The following is a 21,268-nucleotide window of genomic DNA, read 5'->3' as shown; positions in this document are numbered from 1 at the left end:
AACTGAGAAAGAGCTTAGGCTCTTACAAGAGACTGCAACAGGCAAGCTTGTTCTCTGCACACAAGTAAAGAACACTGGGAGTCTTGCTTCATATTGACCGCCATGTTGGAATTGGACAGCAAGTCTGGCAGCTGGTTAACATGTGTGACTTTCAGGCTACTATTCTTGACAATCATCCTCAACTGAAAGCTTTTCAGTGTTACCAAAGTGAACTCTCAAATTGAAGCTGGCCATCTGTGAGACTGCTCATTCTCCTCAGTGGCTTTTCTAGGGAATTTGTGTGTGTATGGTTCTGGGGATTGAACCAAGAGGCACTCGGCTCCTGAGCTCCCAGCCCCCCCCCCCCTTTTTGAGTCTTGCTTAGTGTTCAGGCTGGCATCAAACTTGCAGCCTTCTGCCTCACCCTGTCAAGTAGCTGGGACTACAGGTGTATGCCACTACACCCAGGTTCTCTAGGGGCCTTGTAAAGCCAGGTTCTGGATAGGATAGTCACTACCACATTTGCTTGCTTCTGTCCAGAAACTGAACTAGAAGAGGTGATTTGTTCCTACCCCTGAGGTTCTTGCTTCCTCAAACCCTTGGGGCTCATCTCCCTCTGCTGCTTTGTGAGTTGAGGGAAACAATTTTCTAGAGATTTGCAATTCAGACTGCTCAGCTTTTGGGTTTGAAACCTGAAATCCTGCTAAGCCCTTTACTTAGGGGTTGTTCACTTTCCAAATGTCCTTTCTCAGAAGGACCAACTAACCCTTCAAAATCAGCACCAAGTTGAAGAGTAGTTGAAGTAGTTGAAAACCTCTACCGTACCTAAATCCAGGTGCTTCTACAAAAGAACCATGCATTCTTTGAACCACAGATGGGCAAACCCTGATGCTTTCCCCTCTCTCCCATGAACTCAAGAGTTTTTCAGCTGCAGCCAAGAGCTGCTACATCTCAACTTCTAGTAAAACTGCTGTCTGATCATGAGGCCCAACATACAATGTTTGGGAAGCAGCAGGCATTTGCTAAAGGGAATTGTTCCAGATTTCATGCTTCTGCCGGCCAAGAAACTATTTTGAGCACTACAGTGGAGGAAATCCAGCCTGCCAAATGCAGAGGTTAGACTTCACTAAGGGCTTTCTTCAGCACTGACTTGAAGGATGATGGACTCTGAGAAACTCCTGGCTCTCCTACCATCAGCTCTGCCTTGCACTGTGGTTATCAACTTTCCTCAGATCAAAATAAGGCAGGTACTGACAGTACCGATAGTGAGTGCATGATGTTTGACCTCGTCTGGATTTTCTAAGTTATTTTGTATATTTCAGCAGCAAAACCAAACTGGGTCTTCAGCTTTATCCCTGTTTCTTGTAAGGGAAGAGCTTTTATACAACTGGACACATTTTGAGCTTTCTTCATTGTAACCGTCTTTTATATTTCTACAATAATTTGTAAACATATTTATTTTTACCTGACTTTTTAATAAGGAGGGAAGTTTAACATTAAAGTTGGGGAGGGGAGCAGAAGGGAGGTAGCTTTATTTGGTGATGGTGTTCATGTTCACACTCTTGCCACTTCCACTGAGCATCACGTGTAGAATCTTCTGGATCTTCTGATCATCCAGGAGCAACACTACCATGTTTGGGATGTACATCATTAGAGCTCATCCACTTCTGCTGCACCTCCTTCATTTGCTGCTGTCTTTACCTTACCTGAGCCCTTCCTGGGAAGTGCGGGGACAGCTGCTGGAAAGCCACTTCGGGAGTGAGTTTCTGGCCTGTCTGGTCCACATATTTAGTCTGAACATCGGGCCTGAAGTGATCCTTCTTGAAGTCCTGGGTAAAGCCATGGTACTCATCCCACCTGTTGTGCTTGTCCTCCATAGCCATTATGTCCTTAACGCAGTACACAGCTGAGGGCAGGGAGTTGAGGACCTTCACAAGAAGGACCTTTTGACACTGGCTGCCACTAGCAGCCCTTTGTTCTGATGCAGGAGCAGAGCTGCTGCTTCTCATTCAGATTGACCATCCTCTAGCCTACATTCTCCTCCCCCACTTCCTGACAGCCTGCTAGCCTACAGTTGGGGATATCCCCAAGATGTGGCAAAACTGAGCTGGCTGAACACAGTAACTCCCTTTCTGCTCAGGATCTTAATTCTGCTGGCAAGATTCCAGCATCTTCACAATCTACACTCCTCACTGCTTACATCTGGCACACATTCTCCAGCTGTTTCTGTACCTCTAGCTTCACCTTGTCATCACTTACAAGTATGTCCATCAGCTTTTCTCCAGAGCTGCCTCCCCTACTTGGGGCACTCAGCACTCATCTGAAGCCTGTGCTCTGGAACCGAAGTTCCCATCCTGAGTTGGTTTTCTGGGTGCAAAAAGTCATTTATTTGCACACACTACCACCTCCCCCTTGTAGATTTTCTTCATCTTTAGAAGATGACCATCTCTGGTGGAAGGCACACAGGGGTAAGCTGAGGTCCCGTGGGGCTCAGAGACAGCCTGCACCCATATGGTGGCTCAGATCTCTCCCTGCTCATGTTCCCATAGGCCACTGGCCATGCTGCCCTGGTTCAAACAGGAGTATGGCTGCTCCCCCTCTGGCTCCTCTCTACTTGGCCAGGACAGACTGAAGTGTTTGCTATTACACCAAGTCCTTCATGCCCTTATTTGCTGCATAGGGCAGATCGGCTGCTGCTTCCACAGCTCCACGTTCTTCTCTTCCCACTCCTTACCCACTAGGTTTGTGTTCACCAGCACATCCTCCTCCTCCCGCAGTACACTAAGGCCTTGAGGGTGAGGACTAGTTTCCTTGCTTGGAAGGAATCAATGGTGTGCTCCACTGTGAGGCCCTGTAGTTCCTCAGCACTGTTCAGGTCTTGCTACTTCTGCCAAAACTCATCAGTGTACTGATGCCAAACTCTTAGCCCATGTCTGCCAAGAACCTGGCCTTTTCTGTCAAGTCCTCCTGACTGTTGGCTTCTCTCAATCAAGGATACAGTGTTGGCAACCTTGGGGTCAACTTCCCCAATGGCTTTTATTTTCCCCAACCATTGATTGGTTCAGTAGGCGCTTTTCCTTGGCAGCCTCCAGTTTTTCCTGTTACTACTCTCGCTGTTGCAAGGTCACAGAGTTAATGACCTCACCTGCCACAGGCTTCTCCTTAATGCCCACCTTTTTTTTCATGGTCTTGTTTGCCTGGAGTTTATCTGCCTCCTAGATACTAAATGATGAGCACCTCCTGAGCTACTTTTTGAGCTGACAGCACCTTCATAACTGTCTTACTCTTCTTCCCACTTTGCACCCTGCCTAGAGGGCTCAGGCTGGCTGCCATCTTGCCATGGGCGCCTCAGTTTTTGTCCTGCGCCACCTGCTCTTGTACAAGTCCTCATGATCTTGGTTCAGCTTCTAGCCTTCAATGCTGACACTCCGGTGCTTGTTTCTTCTCCTGTGCACTATTGCCCCTGGGCTGCCTCTTGCGGTGCTTTTATAATGACCCCATGGTGCTACCTCTGCCCAGAGCCAGTACCTCTCCCCCAACTACTTCCAGGATACATGGCAGCCAATGTCCTAGTGCCAGAAACCAAGTGTGGCTACTTCCAACAGGAGTCTTTTTTTTAACTTTTCAGGTCAGAATTTTTATACTGCACTTGTCAAAATAAAGATTCTCACATAATGCTGGTGTGTTAGCTTTCTGTTCCTATGGCAAAATACCTGACACAAATCAACTTCAAGGAAAAAGGTCTGGTTTCAGGTTTCTGTCTCCAGTTACTGGGATCCTGTTTCTGGGAATGTGGTGTGGCACATTAATGCTGGGAACATATGGTGGGAAAAAAAGTTGCACATTTCAAGAAGGGTGGGAAGCATAAAGAAAGGGCCAGGGGGCTGGGGAGATAGCTTAGTAGAATAAGCGCTTTCCCTGGCAAGCGCAAGGGCCTGAGTTCAATCCCAAGTTCCACCAAAATAAATAAATAGATAAATAAATAAATATAAATAAAGAGACAGGGAGCAAAATATATCCTTCAAAACCTTTTTCCCAACTAGGCCCCATGTCTTAAAAGTTTTCACTACCTCCCAATAGCCTGTTAAACTAAGTATGTATCCATTAAAGCATTAATCCATTAGTCAGACCAGAGCCTTCAAGATCCAACCTCCTCTCATTTCTGAACATTGATGCACTAGGGACCACATCTTCAACACAAGCTTTGGGAGGTAATTTCAGATCCAAACCAATACAGCTGGTAGCTCTGTGCTACTCTCTTTGTATTTAATAAAAGCTGGCTCTTTACAGCAATCTCAAGAAGGGCTGCAGATAGAAATGGTTTCATCAGTGAGCCTCAAAAATAGGCTAAGCTGTCCCAGCTCCCTGAACCTAAAGAACACAGTAGGTACACTCTCAGCAGCACAACTTTTATTGTACAGGTAGGGCAAGGTCTGGTCAAATAACTGGCTGAGTAAGCAAGCTAAGGGTGAAAAAAACCCTGTTGCTTCTTGAGTGCAAGCATTTTAGCTAGTAGGTCATGCAGAATTGGCTAAAGTGAGACAATGAAAAGCAGAAGGTAATCGTCCCCTTCAATGGAACAGGTAACAATAGAAGTGACAACAGCAGCCCTCTCATCCCATTTATTAAAGAAACAGTAAGAAAAGATACAATGCAGGAAAAACACCAACCATTCTTCACATCAGACTGAACTAAGCACAGTGATTTCTCCCCTTCTCACCCCCACCCCCACCCTTATTCCCATCCACATCAGTGTGAAGTTTGAGGTTCTTTGATTGGGAGTATCAGTGGAGAGGGAGTCAGATGAACAGAGGAGCCTTAAAATATGGCCACCTCAAAGTCCAGGAAAAAGGAGCTGCAGGCCTAGTCAGTCAAGCAGAAATTTATTTGGTGGGTTGGTGAAGTGGTTGTCCACCTCCCCATTTGGTGTTCAAGCCCCCAGGGAAAGGTCTGGCAGTAGGTGATCAGGTCCAAGCCGCCCAGATCAGAGCTATTGAAGCACGGTCCAGTCACCAGTGCAACATCTCTAAAGCAGTGAGCTTGATTCTCCAGTGGGGAGCAGGGGGTTACACACAAACTGGGACCAGGCCAATGTATCCCTGAGGAAAAGTCCACAAGAACAATTCAAGAATCTATTAAGAAACAAGGGGCAGAAAGCTGTGGGACAAAAGCACAGCAGGCTTCTGGAGGCCCGAGTTCCTTTCTTTTGAGGCCAGTTATCATTCCCAATTTTTCACAGTCTGTGTCCCACAAATAACATTTCACCTTCAGTTAAGAAAAAAGCAGAGGAAAAACATAGCTCTTCTGAACTTGAGCCTCAGTTATGTTCTTCAGACAATAGCTCCATAACTACCTTTTTACCTAGAGACGGTCCTACCTAGAACCACAGTGCCTAGAAAACAAGTGGTCCTAGAGAAAGTGGAGTTTAAGGGGGTAGCATTCCATTTGGGTACATTGCAGCCATTGGAGCCCCTGTCCTCGGGAAAGCAGCTGGGTTTGTGCCAGGGAGGCTCCCTACCCTAGGAAACGGGACCACAGTCTTGCTTACTGGGCCATTCATCCTTGGAAAGGAAGCTGGATTTAAACCCAGGGTCCCAGCTGGCCTTGCAAAAGGAGCTGGACTGATTCCCATTGGGCCTGCTGGAGAAGAGCCCAGATGTCCACCAGCTGACCTGGGGAAAGCAACTTGACCTGGGCCTAAAGGACCAGTACATCTTGGAAAGGCAGCTGGACTTGGACCCTGCAGGCCAGTGGCCCTTGGGAAATTAGCTGGGTTGGGGCCTAGTGGTCCAGAGGCTCGTGGGAAAATTGCTGGACTTGAGCCCTGGAGGCCAGCAGACCTCTGGAAGGTACCTGGGTTTGAAGCCAATGTGCCTGAAGACTGAGAGAAGGCAGCTGGGTTCAGTCCCGCTGAACTTGTCCCCCTGGGAAAGGGACTGGCATTTACACCCATGGGGCCACCTGGCCTTGAGAAATGAGCTGAGTTAGGGCCTATGGGGCCAGGAGCCCTTGACATGGAAGATGGATTTGGCCCTGGAAGGCCAATTCCTCGAGAGCTAGGACCAGTGTTTGGCCCCATGGGGCCAGGTACTCTTGCTATGGATGATGGGCTTGTGCCCATGTTTCCAGAAGTCTGTGAAAAAGGAGCAGAATTTGCTCCTAAAAGACCTGCTGCTCTTAAAATTGGGGCAAGATCTAGGCCTTGAGGTCCAGCCATTCTTAAGTTAAGGCCAGATCCTGTACCCAAGAGGCCACCTGCTCTGGTGTCCAGATTTGGGCCTGGACCCAGGCCTCCTGTTCTTGGGTTGGGCCCAAGACCCGGACCCATACCACTTGCTCGTGGGTTGGACCCAAGGCCGGGGCCTGGAAACATACCTGACCTAGGCGCAGGGTTTGTACCTAAAAAGCCCGATCTCAGATTGGGGTTTGGTCCAGGGCCCAGACCACCAGGCCTAGGATTGGGAGGACCATTCCCAGAAGACAACAAGACACCTGATCTCAGATTAGGTCCAGATCCAGGTCCCATGGGGGTGCCACTCCTAGGGTCAGGACTTGCTCCCAGGAGACCACCTGTCCTTGGATTGGGCATAGGGCCTGGGCCTGGGAGACCTCCTAACCTGGGGTTAGACATAGGACCTGGGCCTGGAAGAGCCCCTGCTCTAGGGTTTAGAGCTGGTCCTGGTCCTGGTCCTGGACCCAACAGGCCACCTGGCCTTGGGAAAGCTGTGCCTGCGCCAGTAGGATTTATCCCTCTTGGAAAAGAAGCCATGCTTGGGTCACGAGGACCAGCAGGGAAAGGTGCTGGATTTGAAGCCAATGGGCCTGATGAAGATGGAAAAGATGGGTTCCTTGGAAATGGGGCCAGGTTTCCACCAAGAGAACTGGCTGCCATAAGGAAGGGATCCGAGTTCATGCCCAACTGGTGACCTGTGTTCAGAACAGGACCCCCCTGTGGTCCCAGGGAACCGTCAAGCCGTCCTCGAGGTGGCAGTGGTGCACGAGTCCAAGGAGTTGGCCGCTCTCTAGGGAAAATCCGGGGTTCTTTCATACTTTCTTGGGGACGTTGGTGATAATGGGTTTGGGGCGGGTTTTGAAAAGGATCTTGTCTTTGATGAGTGCTGTCACCAGATACTGGGTGGAGCCAGTCTCGTGGCCAAGCTCATCACAGTCCTGTTCCCTAGGAGTGTGTTTGACAAGAACAGCAAAAGGTTTCTCCAGGTGGATGATTTTCCCATACAGGATATGATGCCCCACAATCAGCACAGGAATTCCCTTTGGTAGAAGAAGAAGAAGATGCCTGAGGTTCAGGGAGAGACCATTCCACTTTAGGTGGCTTCTAAAGCTGCTCCTGGCCCCCCACTTCCTGATCTGGTTCAATAATCTGGTTGTTGAGCAGAAACACTTGACAATCCACCCTCTACCCTTTTTCACTTTTTCTTGCTCTATATAAGAAAATGTCTACTTTCAGGAATGTTACTTTTCCCAGCTCCCCAAAGCTAAATTTCCCTGCTACTGCAGAGATGGGGGAAGAACAAGCCAATAGCTCTGTTAAGATTAGCTAGATCTTGAATAACAAACCTGAGGGCAGTCCTCACTCTGGTTCCTGGGAGCACCACCTTGGTTTAGCTTGCTTTCCTGAGGCATTAGGCAGGGAAAGGAAACCCCCTCACCTCAGTGGTGTAATGTAGGTCTCCCAGGAGGTTTCCAGCTAATCCAGTGCTGTAGCGAGCCTCGATCTCCCCCTGTAGCTCCATCAGCACCCATTCTGCCAGGCCTTCAGCCCCCGTACTGCAAGCAAAGGGCTGGCGGTTACAATATTTTTGAGGGGTGAAGGATGAGTAGGGTCCTACACCACCATTCAAGGCCCAAAGGAATTATGTTGAGCATAAATTCTTGCAAAATTGGGCAGTGCTAGGCAAACTAGAGATCTTAAGGCAAAGATTTATGCAAGGTGTACCTGAAGACCCTGATTCTTCCAGAAAAATGTAAAACTTGTGTATAATCATTCAAGTTAAATAAAAACCTTAAAATGTACTCACCTAGAAATAACAATTTGCACCATGAGCTTTCCCTCTTTAAAAGGCAACTGAAAATAAACTGTAGAGAAAAAAGAAAAAAATGAGGACAATGACAGTTACTACAAAATGACAGCTAAATACCCTTCACTGCACAGAGGGACTTAAATTTTAAGTGCATTAGACATACATTACTTTTTTTCCCTAACAATGTCATAAGTTGTAAGCTTTCTGATTGGGTACAATGGATGAGGTTGCTAAAGATCACCAACAGCTCAGAGGGGATGTAACTCAGTGGTATTGTGCTTGCCTACTTTGTTACAGGCCCTGGGTTTTTGACATCCAATTTGCTGGACCATACACAATCAATCACCTTGCAGTCAACTACAGTGTAGAAACTAGGTATTCCAACTACTCAAAATCATAGACAAAATATGAACCCAAGACATACAGTGCAGAGACAACTTTTGTTTTTTGGGGGGAGGACAGCAACGGGGATTGAACATAGTGTCATACGTGCTAAATGCTCAACAACTGAGCTATCGCACCAACCTTTCTGGCTGGTCTTGAACTTGTGATTGTTCTGCTCCAAAATTCCAAGCAGTTAGGATTAAAGACATGCACTGCTATACCTGGTTCTGGATCACCTTGACCACAAACGTTAACTTGCCTTTCTTACGGTATTCTATTTCTTTTTCCCTGTATATTTCTCTTCAAAAAATAAGAAACTGTTAGATTTTACTTTTTCCTTTGGTAATGACATAAACCTCATGTACATCATCTGGCATATCCCTAGATTCAGAAGACCTCTCTTAAACTCAAAATAATGTCGTAAGAGCTGAAAAAGTCTAACAACTCAAGAGAATGATTCAGCTGACTGCTGATGTTGAATTTCGAAATACGTTTTGATCACCATTTTTTTGGAGGGGGGGAGGGTTGTGAGACAGAATCTCGCTATGTAGTTTAGGCTGACCTCAAATTCACGGTAATCCTCCTGATTCAACCCTTTGAGAGCTGGAGTTACACGTGTGCCACCACAGCCAGCTACTGCCTTTTTTTAAAAATTTTTTTTTACCACCTTTTATTTAGATGAGACTACCCCATCACTTAAAGGTTTCATTTTATACAACAGCACCACCTCGTGGTAAGTGTGGGGTACTTTACAAGAACAGCTAGAACACTTGCTTGGGGAAAACTTTTATTTCTATTTGTTGTTCTGGGAAAGGACAAAATTCATAGTGGTTTTAAGAGATGGTGGACCAAAATTACAGCTTCTGGCTAAGCCCTTCAAATATACATATGGAGTTTAGTGGAAAGTTATTCTGTGTTTACCAACTGAAATGTGGAAAGTTAATAGGACCTGATTAAAATGGTAAATAAGCTTCTTTACTAATTTAATCTTCATTTTAGATCTTGAAAAAGGTTTTATACTGTTTGTAACCTTGTAGGACTAACATAACATCAAACACACTGGGAACATGAAGTTGGTCAACTCACTCAAGTGACCAATAGAAGCGGCAGCTATTTGAATTTGTACTACAGACTGGATCCTGTGCATATAGGTGATATCTCAATGTGAAATATCTATGATAAACAAATATTTAATTTGCAGATGAGGCTACTGAAGCATAGAGATTAAGACACTTGCTTGTAAGTGGTTCTCATATGATGAGTGTGGTAGAGCCCAAGATAAGTAACCTAGGCTAACCATCTACTCACAATTACTACCCAATTCTGCCTTACCAAAGAGCTAGGGTAAATGAAAAGGAATCAAGGCATTAGGCAGGCATTGAGCGCTTGCAAAGTCTGGTTCGAATAGCAAAAAGGCACCAGGTAACAGACCTACTGGAGCAGCACAGTTTGTGACTGAGACAGAAACACCAGCTCCAGGGCAAAGGTCTTCATTCAAAGAGCCCCCACAATTACCGAAAACAGATTTTAAAGTGCTTTTAAAATCTTTTCCCACTTGATTTTCTTGAAGCTTTCATCTTCAAGTTAACAACTCCAATTTAGAAGGTCTAAGTTCAGGTTTGGTCTTCAAAATATAGATACTATTGTGTGATCACATGCAAGTGACTTACCTACCACAATAATATCCAGAGTATGACTCACTGAACTGTTGTCTAGATGATGAAATACAATACAAGACAAGTTGCTTTAAAGACCCTAAACTATAACAGGAATAGCTAATTTCCTAGTGGAGAAAAGCAAATGATCATTTAGTAACAACTTTGCCGATAATTTAGAAAATGCTAGATATATCATTCATGAATCAAAAGACGCAATACAGGGCTGGGGAGATAGCTCAGCAGTCTAAGTGCCTGCCTGGCAAGCACAAGGACCCGGATTTGATCCCGGGGTACTGTATGCTGTCAGCAATGGTCCTCCAGGCACACCGTGCAGGCCACTGAAACCAGACGTGGTGCTTCATGCCTGTAATCCCAGTGCTAGAAAGGCTGACACAGTTTAACCACTGAGTCTAAGACCCTGTACTGAATAAATAAAAGATTAAAACAAAGACTCAATACAGATTGAGAAAGGGCTCCTGTAAATAACTTTCTGATGACATGATGTAATATATGTTATGGTAAAATTAGGTAGTTTAAGAAAAGCAACAATGTATTCACATAGGTGAACTTCTTCAGGAAACCTCAAGGTACGGAAAGAGACTATACTCCCTGACAACCAGAATCAATGTTATGGTCTTTGGCCACAGGTTTGAGATAGGTATGTGTGAACTGTTTAGGAAAAATGAATACAGAAATATATTCTGGGCATTCCACTTCCTGGACATTCTGTTACAATAGAAATTCACAATGGTGTTCTAAGGGGACAAAAGGAAAGTAGACATTTGGTTGCCTGGACAGACTGGCACTTGAATTCTAATTCCTTGAGCTTCAAATCCTGAGACCAGATTTTGCTAATGTTGCCTACGCTGGACTCAAGTGATCCTTCGGCCTCAGCTCCCCAAGTAGCTGGGATACAGGAATATACCAGTGTCCAGCTCTGAGTACATCTAGTGGTACTAACAAGCACCTAGTATTATGTTGAAAATGAGAATTTTTTGTGGCCCCCAGTCTTGCCAGTTTGTACCTCACCATTCTGCTGCTGTACCTTAATAAGATGATAAAAACTGCTTCTCACTAGATCTACTAGGATACCTCAGAAATGTGCAAGCCTAGCATCAATCTAGTTCAGGGGAAACTAAACTGATCTGCTAACATTTATGCCTTATGTATACATGACAGTGTAGCTACTGAATGAGGGAACATGGGCACACCTATAATCCCAGCATTCCAAAGGACAAGGTCAGCCTATACTAACAGCAAGATCTTGGGGCCGGGGAGATGGCTCAGTGGAATAAGTGCTTCCCTGGCAAGTGCAAGGCCTGAGTTCAATCCCTGGTTCTGCAATAAATAAATACATAAAAGCAAGATCTTGTCGCAAAAAATCAAAAAAGAAAAATAGGAAATAACATCCCTAGTGAATTTAAATTCTACTTTAAGTGCTTTAAAGTATCAGACATCTGAGCTGGGGACATAGCTCAGTAGCATACAAGCACAAGGTCCTGAGTTCCATCCCTGGTACTGCAAAAAGTAAATCAATCATACATCTGAATTCTACTATTCCTGATTCTTTGAGATTTTTAGGCTACTGTCCATTTGGCCAGAGTAGATCTCTGACTACTGAAATGAGGACATACCTGATGGAAATGGCAGGGACAAAAAATATATCATTTAGTGTGTGGCTGGTTAAAAAGGATAAAGGTACATGAAGCTCAACCTGTCTCTACTCACTTCAGAGCACAAATTAGAAAAACAGGTGGGGAATAAGTATAATTAAAGTTGCACATCCCTTATCTGAAAATTTTTGAGTATGTCAGTTTCAACTGTCAGAGCATTTCAGGTTTTGATTACAAATACTCAACTGTTAAAAAGTCTACGGAAACATTCCTAAATCTGACATACTCCAAATTTTAAACACTTCTGGTCTGAGCATTTTGGATGCGACTTAACCTGGGTAAGTGCAATCCTATTGGTAATAACAGTAACATTACAATGAAAATTCTCTATATAACAAAAACATGTTTACATCTTCAGTCTTAACTCATCCTAACAACATTGACAAAGGAATTTGTAATTTAGTTCATTTAAAAACTGCAGCTAGCCGGGGAGACGGTTCAGTGGAATAAGCATTTCCCTAGCAAGCACAAGGGCTGAGTTCAATCCCCGGTTCTGCAAAAATAAATAAATAAAAAACCGCAGCTATGTCAAGAGCAAATATTGAAAGGTACAGTTTGAAGAATTAACTATTCACCAAATCATAAGTTACTAGAAGATCTTCCTAGTAAGCCTCCACAGAGGCTAGTTCAATCCCAGATTTGACCTATAACCAACATATCTGTGATTACTAACAGTAATTCCAGATTGACAAAGTCAGAAATTTTCGTGAAGTAACTTTTCAAAAAAATTGTACAAATTCATTATATTTCAGCGTGCAATCAGTTTCACAGGCTAAAACTGGTGTACAGCCCTGGAGAAATGGAAAGATGAGAAAAATATTTTTTCCTCTCTGCTCTCAATCTTTTTTTTTTTTTTTTTTAAACAAGGTCTCATGTAATTCAGGCTAGCTCTGAACTCACTGTAGCCCAAATTGGCCTTCAAGTCTGAAGTGATCCTCCTGCCTCAGCTTCCTGATTGCTGGGATTATAGGTATGTGCCACTGTACCCAGCTTCACTCATTTTTTTTGGTTTTTTTTTCATCATGAAAAAAAAGCTTGAGTGAAAGTGAGGCATGATGGGTATGCATATAATCCCAGGAGGATTAGTGAGCTTGAGGCCAGCCTAAACTACCTAGAAATCCAAAGTAAAATAAATAAAACAGTGAGATCCTAGCTCCAATACATAAATACAACTTAAGTCATGACTATTTAAAAATGTAAATAAATCATATTTTAGAATAATTAAATATATGCTCGGTATGGTGCAATCCCAGCACTGAGAGGAGAATCACAGAGCTTGAGACCAGCCTCCCCCACCCCAAAAAAAAAAAAAAATTAAACACATGACACAATGTATTTGAAAATTGCCAAGTCAATAGTATATTATTTGGCATTTGTTTATTCCTAGGGTCTATCTTCTGTTTAGTGATACAAGACATTACTCAGGCCAATCTGGATTCCATAAGACCTATGTGTGACAGAGTGCTATAACTCCATAAATTTCTCTATGAATTGGGCATAAAACACCTACCTCAATAGGACTTAAGAATGACATAATGAACATAAAGTCTCAGCACACTGTCTAACACGAGGTAAACTATAAACCAATAGGCTAGTGATTACCTGGAAATTTACATTTTCTTAGTATATACCTAATAAGATGTCACTTAGTATTAAACTACATAAACCATTTGGGTGTTTAAAAGTGATTTTAAAATCCTATAAAAGCAGATCTACAGGGAAAAATTACATTTACACAATTTAAACCAGGCATGGTGGCACATGCCTATAATCTCAGCAGTCTTGTAACTAGCAGTTGGGAGGCTGAGACAGGAGGTAACTTCAAGTTTGAGGCCAGTATGGGCTGCACTGCAAGAACCAGTCTCAACACTTTCAAGTTTACACAACCGAAGAACAACTGAAACACTACAAGGAAGATCAAACTGCTTTGAGGATTAAACTCTGGAAGGTAGTTTCTTTGTATATGATGACTTCTCTATGTGCCTTTCATTAAATGAACTGATTAAGTTTTATACACAAATGAATACACATTACTTTTATTAGTAGTGTTATTGTGGTTTTGTGACTGATTGGCATGGCCTTCATTTAGAAGAGGATCTTGTATCTTGACAGGCTTATGTTACCAAATCTAAAGTCTTGTTTTTAAATGACACTTGCTCCTCTCCAAAAAGGAGCCATGAAGGGTAGGTGGAACTGAATGCTTCCAAACTTTTCATTATTGAAGAGTGTGTTCAAAAACTTGTGTAGATGCTATGCATACACGTGGTACTTTCCCATCACGTTTCAGGATTCCCAGATTGGAGGGAATCTATTATTGGTATTTGTAGACAATGGTGGCAAAGATGGCTTCAGTCGATTTGAGTTACTCCAGTTTTCTCCATCTTCTTCTACTCTGCAGACCCATCTCAGCCTTTTCTCCTCTAACATGGCACCCTATTTCTCCCGGGGCCCTTTTGCTAGCCCTGCTCAGGGTCTCCCCTATCTGCCGTTTTCCCTTCCCATTTGTCCCCACCTCCTCCAGCCCAGGGCTGTTCCCACCTTCCAATTACAGCGGAGAAAAAATAAACACTTCCTATTCGGGCCCACTTTCTGGAACTCACCCATCCGCTTCCCTTTTCTTCAATCCCCTCCCAATTGCCCCTACACTTGCTGGAACCGTTTACTAATGTTTAGTCCTGTAATCTACCTTCTTAAAAAATTACTCTCGTTCCTCCCATTCTTTAGACTGCCTTCCACTATGCTGTAGGGTATTCCAAATTATTCTACTAAAGATTCCTCTTTTAACGGGCTTTCTTCGACCACCCTCAGGATCTAAACTATGCCTAGTCCCCAAGTACTTCGCTTCCCCAGGACCCCACACCACTCCTCTCTCAGCTTTACCCAACCAAAAAATAAGCTGAGATCACCGACCACCCCCCAAATCATCTCTCCCAGAAGTACACTCTCCAGCCCACCCCATCCCCCTCAATTAAAAGAAAATGTCCCCTAGAACAAACCTCTCAATCTGTCATCCCCCACCCCCACCCCACGAGATTCTTTCTGCTATTCCCACTACTTTCTGGGTGCCAGCACCACTCCACTCCCGCAAGCCTGGCAGGCTGGGCTCCCTCCCAACGCCGGGAAGAGCCCCTTCCCGCACATACCTTGAGGTTCCGGCCCGCGCCGCCCCCTTGTCCGTCCTCTGCCCGCGCGCTCAGGCACCCTCTCCTCCCTTCTCCCGCTCCGCTCGCTCGCCCCCTGCCTTCCCTCCGCCTCCCGCGCCCACTCCTCTCCCTTCCCCCACGCTCCCCGGCCCTCAAAACCCGAAGGCCCGCGTGGGCTCGCCCCCACCTCTGCGCGGCCCGCCCCGCTTCCCTCCCCCTGCTCGGCCGCCCCTCCCCCGCCCCGCCGCTCCCCGCCCCTCGGCTCTCGCCATTCTTCTCCCCGAGTCGTACGCCCCGCCCGGCCCCGGCTCCCTGGCTTCCCGCTCCTTCTCCCCCATCCCCGACTCAGACCTCGCTTCCCACGGCCTCGCGTGTCCCCCACCCGCGGCCTAACCTGCAATGGCGGCCGCCGAGCGCGGCGCCGCGCGGCCAACGGGCGACAACCGAACCTCCCGCCGCCGTCGCCGCCGCCGCGAGCACTGCCTGCGCACTTCCGGCCTCGCGCCACGAGCACTTCCGGGGCAGAGCTGGAGAGCGCGCGCGCACGTGGGGCCGGGGCGGAGAGGGGCGAGCTCCGGGCTGGTGGCGGAGAGCCTCAGGTGACTTGGGGAAGGGGCGTGGGAAGTGTGGTTCAGAGTGTGTGGCGGTGCGGCCGGCGCAGGGTCGGTGCTCCGCGGAATTTGCTAGTTTTCTTGTCCCGAGCCGAGTGGACCCTGCTCCGAAGCCTTTGGGTAAGGGCAAGGGTGGCAAAGACCTCGCGTGGAATCTTCAGACGCTCGCCTGAGCGGACCGAATGCGCGTACTCGGACCGTGGGTTTCGAACACTGTAGGTAGACAGCGAGGGCCGATCCAGATCCCATACTGACCCTCGTGCGGTTTGTGTGTTGCCTGGGAGTGCTGGACCGGGCAGCCGGGGTCCTGTCACTTTCTACCCTCGAGCTCTGGGTTTGCCTTGCCCCATCAGCCCCACGTCACTACCAGTGATTTGCAAACAGTGTACTTGAGAGGTGGAGAGCAGTGCTTGCTCAAATGCAGATTTCTACCCCTCTTACCCGAGATTAGGATTCTAGAGCTATGGAATAGGACCCTTTGAGGGATTTTTGCTTAAGTATCTCTATTTGAACCAGCCTGAGCTTCTTGAGATTGATAGGTTCTTGCTTGAGGCACGAAAACATCGTTGGAGCCGAGAGTAGTGGCGCACGCCTGTAAATGCCAGTACTTGGGAGGCTGAGGCAAGAAGATTGCTGCGGGTGTGAGGCCAGGCTGAGCTACAAACCGAGTTCAAGACGGGCTCGAACTGCATAGTGAATGAAATCTCCTCTCAAAAAAAAAAAAAAAAAAAAAGAGGGCCAGGGATGTAGCACAGCGGTACAGTGCCAGCCTACAAGCACAAGGTCATGAGTTCGATTCCTGGTACCAAGAAAAGTAAAATAAAATATTGATAATTACTTAGGAGTGAACTTCAGGGAGATAAATTTGGAATTTTCCATGTAGAATAATAATGACAAATATATGTGACAATCCAGTTAATATTTAACAGTGATGTATGTCCTTTTTTTCTCTCTGTAGGAATGGGTGAATTTAAAGTCCATCGAGTACGTTTCTTTAATTATGTCCCACCAGGGATCCGCTGTGTGGCTTACAATAACCAGTCAAATAGATTGGCTGTTTCACGAACGGATGGCACTGTGGAAATTTATAACTTGTCAGCAAACTACTTTCAGGAGAAAGTAAGTCATTTGGGAACCTGGCAGCTTGTGTGTCTTACCAAGAGATCCAGTGACTCCCTGTCCCTTGGGAGGTTGGTTAGAACCAAATAAGATCTCTTTTCTGGCTGATGAGCGAATCTCAAGTTTTGACCTGTGTGATGTTAGTTAGCAAGATCTTACCTAGCGATCTTGCTGTCTCACTCCTTGTCATTTAGAAACTGAGGTTTGCTGGGTCTTTGGCCTCAACAAAAAGGGAAGTTGATGACAGCATTACAGCTTTGTTGAGGTACCATTTCCTTCTGAGTGTGTCAGTACCCCTTTCGTTGTCAGTTCAGAAAGATGAAACATTTTCATATCAAAAATTATTGGATAAGGGCTGGCCAAACAGCTGAGTGGATTAAAACATCTGATTAAGCAGATGCAGGGGCCAGGAGTTCAATCCCCTGGCCTGCTATGCCAGCCTGGCTCCATGGGTGATTGAGAAGGCATGGTGGTATGCCTATAATCCCAGCATTTGGGAGGCTGTAAACAGGAGAATCGGTACTAGTCCAATCTATGCAGTGAGACCCTCTATACCCACTCCTAACTACAAAAAAAAAGTCTTGGATGACATGATGGCAGGAAGGTGGATTCTTAAGCTCATTTGTCAGAAAATGTAGATTTACATGCTTATGTTTCAGAGTAAAGATTTTTAACTAGGTAAGACATCTTTTGTCTGCACACAGAGAGCTGGTGGTGTTTCCAGCACTTGCAATCTTTTTTTTTTTTAAATTTTTTTATTTTATTTATTTATGTGTGTGTGTGTGTGTGTGTGTGGCCAGCTCAGCCCACCAGGGGGCGGGGCTGGCTGGCATGTGGTGCTGGGGGATTGGGCCCCGGTCCCTGTGCTTTGCTAAGCTTGTTCTAAGTAGGTGCTTTAGACCACTGAGCCATCTCACCAGCCCAGCACTTGCAATGTTTTTTTGTTTGTTTGTTTGTTTTTGTTTTATTTATTTTTGTGTGGGGGGCCAGCTCAGCCCACCAGGGGGCGGGGCTGGCTGGCATGTGGTGCTGGGGGATTGGACCACGGTCCCTGTGCTTTGCGGGATTGGACTGCGGTCCCTGTGCTTTGCTAAGCTTGTTCTAAGTAGGTACTTTAGACCACTGAGCCATCTCACCAGCCCCCTACATTCTTAACTAGTAGAAAAAGGAAAATGGAGAAAGCAGAAGACTAGACTGAGTTAATGGTTGAAAGTGAGCAAGAGAAAAGAAAAGGGTTCTTTAAGGAAAGGGTGATTTATTCAACAAACATTAACTTAGCAATAGCTTTCCACAAGTGTGGAAAGCACTTGTGTTTCCAGTTGAATCAGTGGCCAGTACTGGGCATTAAGACAAGTGTCAGAGGTTCTGCCCTCGGAGTACTTGAAAACCAGTAGGGATAAGATCAGTATGTAGTGTTTGACCACCAGTAAACCAGAGAGTAGCATAGCACCTCAACAGAGAAGTAGCTTACTCTGAGAAAGTGCTTTAAGGAAAATTGGAAAGGGAGGACTTCTTGAACTAACTCCTAACAAACTAATAGGGGCATAAAAATTTGGAGTCATTGCTTACCTCTTATCACCTTTTGTAGCATGGTAAAACATGCTCTGGTGCATGCTTGTTGCATCCTGTGATTTTTCTGTTGGTCATTTATAAGAGTTACATATTTGTTTAGTGTATCTTTTCATTGGTAAACTTCAAATTTGTGAAGCATCATGTTAGTGATGTTCATGATTGTGTTATTCCCGTTTATCAAATGCCTAGTACAAAGCTATTGCTAAGTTAATGTTTGTTGAATAAATCACCCTTTCCTTAACCCTTTTCTTTTCTCTTGCTCACCTTCAACCATTAACTCAGTCTAGTCTTCTGCTTTCTCCATTTTCCTTTTTCTACTAGTTAAGATTGCTTACTGCTGCTAAGACAAAACAAAACAAAATAAAAAATGGAGGCCAGAAGTAAGAAGACCCAATTTTCTTCATGCCTTTGACTTTGGCTCATCAGATAGGCCACTTTATCCATGTGTCTAGGCCTTTTCAAGTTCCAATAAGGAAAATAACATCTAGTTAATCCATTGTCCATCTAGTAGGGATATGATTAAATTGCCTTAATAGGTATGAAAACTTTTTGAATGCTCAGAAAGTGCTTAGAAATCTGAGAGTAGAACAAAAAGCTGGAATTAGGTGCATTATGTAATTTGTTTGTTTATTTAGTACTGGGAATCTAACTCAGGACCTTGCTTTTGCCAGGCAGGTGCTTATACCATTGAACTCTATCCCCATTTTATTTGTAAACAGCTCTTTACAAGTAAAATTCACACACTGTAAGCTGTGTGTATTTAAAGTATAGTATACACATTGGCGACATTCAGCATATACAGTACTAAATCTTTAATAGTGATGATACTGTAATAATTTTGAAAACTGCATTATTAGTCAGTTTGGTTGCTTCAGAATATACCTTTCTTCCTTTTTTTTTTTTTTTTTTAATGTATTTCGTACAGGGTCTCACTACGCAGCTTGGACTTGTAGTGATTCTTCTTTTTTCAGCCTCCCCAGCACTGGGATTACAGGCATGCGGCACCACCCCCAGTCTTTTTTTTTTTTTTTTAAATTTCAAATAAATATATTTATTTATGTGTGCGTGTGTGTGTGTGTGGCCAGCTCAGCCCACCAGGGGGCGGGGCTGGCTGGCATGTGGTGCTGGGGGATTGAACCGTTGTCCCTGTGCTTTGCTAAGCTTGTTCTAAGTAGGTGCTTTAGACCACTGAGCCATCTCACCAGCCCCCCCCAGTCTTAAAATATACTTTATTTTATTTTATTTTTTCCATAATTTTATTTATAAACAAATAGCAATGAGACAGTTTCAAATCAAATTGGTAGGACAGTTTCAATAATTAATACATTCTTCCTAGTGGTTAATGCTGTACAAGATGCGGACATGATATCCTATTTACAAACACCATTAGAACAAATCACTCTATTCATTAAGAGAATGTAACTATCTATCCTAACCACTTTGAATACACAGATACAAAATAGACATCTATATCCCCTTTTTTTGTTAAGTTCCGTTATTTGAATATTACAGTTATGTAAACTCGGCAAAATATTCTAAAAGAGTCCAGTAGCCTATAATAGTTTTGGGTCTTCCACTTGACTGGCAGTGTCATAAATTGTTGACCTGAGTCCCCTACAGCTCAACGTAACAGCATGACTTTACTTCTTATACTTCGTTTTTATACTTTTCTGCTGGATGGTTAAGGCCAAGGTAAAGCAGGACCTATGCAACCAGAGTTGTAGCTTTTGGGTCTGATAAGGTCAGTGAAATCCCCTCAGGATTTATCCTGAGATCCTGTACCTCAGATTGTAGAACCTTTGTCAGTGTCAGCCATGTGGATGAGTCTCGGCCATTGCTTGGCCAATGTGCTCTCTGTGAAAGCCTGAGAGAATATTTTCTCTTCATGTGACTCTCCTTAGGCACACTCTACATCATCGATCACTTTCCTCTTTGGCCCCATAATCTCCTTGATCAGAAAATTTGGGACACTACTGAGTTACATGACGTTACAGTATAAGTTCTCATACGTCCTGAGTCTTAACTGACCTTAGAAGGCTAGGGCCAAAATGTTGGCTTTCCTTGCAGCCCTCCTTTTTCTCTAATTTTGGTCTGCAAACTTAGGTTGTTAACCATCCAGAAGACAAGCTTACTGTTATTACCATATAACTTAGGCTGTTAAGCTTAACCTCACTATCTGTCTGAATGTCAAACATCTTAGGCATAATATGGAACAGGTATTTTTCATCAAGTATTGATATGTTGAACTTTAAGTCCCTACAGAATATGATAAAAAACATTTAAAAATTAGAATGTATTTTTAAAATAGGCATAAAGAATTATATACTTATGTTTACACATAAGTCCGAAAATCTCACCATATACAACCTTGAAGCAGGACAGTCCCACAATATTCCTTTTCCTGTCTCTTGCTTTCATTAAAATATACATTTAAAATTTATATATTTATTTATTTATTGGATACAGGGTCTCACTATTCAGTTTGGAACTTGTAGTGATCCTCCTGTGTCAGCCTCCCCAGCACTGGAATTACAGGTGTGTGCCACCATGCCTGATTTCAAGGCTGGCACAGTGTGCCCAGGATTCCAGGGCCTGCACAGCATGTGGTACTGGGATTTAACTTGGGTCTTTGTGCTTGCCAGGCAGATGCCTAGACTGCTGAGCTATCTCCCCAGCCCAATATAGAATGTATTGATATCTGGATGATGTAGCCTTGCCTCTACAGTACATAATTGTACAGCATGTTACTGTGTTAAATATGCAGGCATTTATTACACAAGGATGATATTTGTGTATCTAAACATAGAAAGGTACAGTATAAAGGTACTCCAGCAAGTGGAATTGATTGATTGAGACAGGGTCTTGCTGTGTGATTCAGACTGGGCTTGAACTCAAGGTGATCCTCCTGCCTCAGCCTCTCACGTGCTGGGAATATAAGCATGCACCACTACACCCAGCTCACAGGGAATTTATTTTGAAAATCTTCAATAATAAATTATGCTTGCTGGGGAGATAGCTCAGTTGAATAAGCACTTGCCTGGCAAGCTCAAGGACCTGAGTTTAATCCCCAGCTCTGCCAAAAAAAAA

General features: G+C 44.6%; 2 protein-coding genes across 3 annotated transcripts in view; one reads left to right on the top strand and one right to left on the bottom strand.

Annotated features, from left to right (window-relative positions):
- Positions 1-4,845: 4,845 nt before the first annotated feature.
- Chtf8 (chromosome transmission fidelity factor 8) lies at positions 4,846-15,368 on the bottom strand. Of its 2 annotated transcripts, none has more exons than XM_012513568.2 (4): positions 15,274-15,368; positions 8,019-8,076; positions 7,650-7,767; positions 4,846-7,251 (listed from the first exon to the last, which is right to left on the bottom strand). In XM_012513568.2, exons 2-4 carry the CDS (start codon positions 8,039-8,041, stop codon positions 7,024-7,026), a joined length of 369 nt encoding a protein of 122 aa, XP_012369022.1. In that variant the 5' UTR covers positions 8,042-8,076; positions 15,274-15,368; the 3' UTR covers positions 4,846-7,023. The 2 variants fall into 2 exon arrangements, with proteins under 2 accessions (XP_012369022.1, XP_023564964.1); XM_023709196.1 differs by lacking the exon at positions 15,274-15,368 and adding an exon at positions 14,880-14,941.
- A 116-nt stretch (positions 15,369-15,484) lies between these two features.
- LOC111815089 (U3 small nucleolar RNA-associated protein 4 homolog) overlaps positions 15,485-21,268 on the top strand; it is a 16,242-nt gene continuing 10,458 nt past the window's right edge. Inside the window, exons 1-2 of the mRNA XM_023709333.1 lie at positions 15,485-15,610; positions 16,449-16,609. Of these exons, the coding sequence (XP_023565101.1) occupies positions 16,451-16,609 (159 nt within the window). The 5' untranslated portion in view covers positions 15,485-15,610; positions 16,449-16,450. The remainder of the gene's footprint in view (positions 15,611-16,448; positions 16,610-21,268) is intronic.

Source organism: Octodon degus, unplaced genomic scaffold (genome assembly GCF_000260255.1).
Source record: "Octodon degus isolate 3935 unplaced genomic scaffold, OctDeg1.0 scaffold00011, whole genome shotgun sequence".
NCBI lineage: Eukaryota > Metazoa > Chordata > Mammalia > Rodentia > Octodontidae > Octodon > Octodon degus.
Note: the sequence above shows the minus strand (reverse complement) of the source record. Positions and strands in the feature narration are given on the sequence as shown.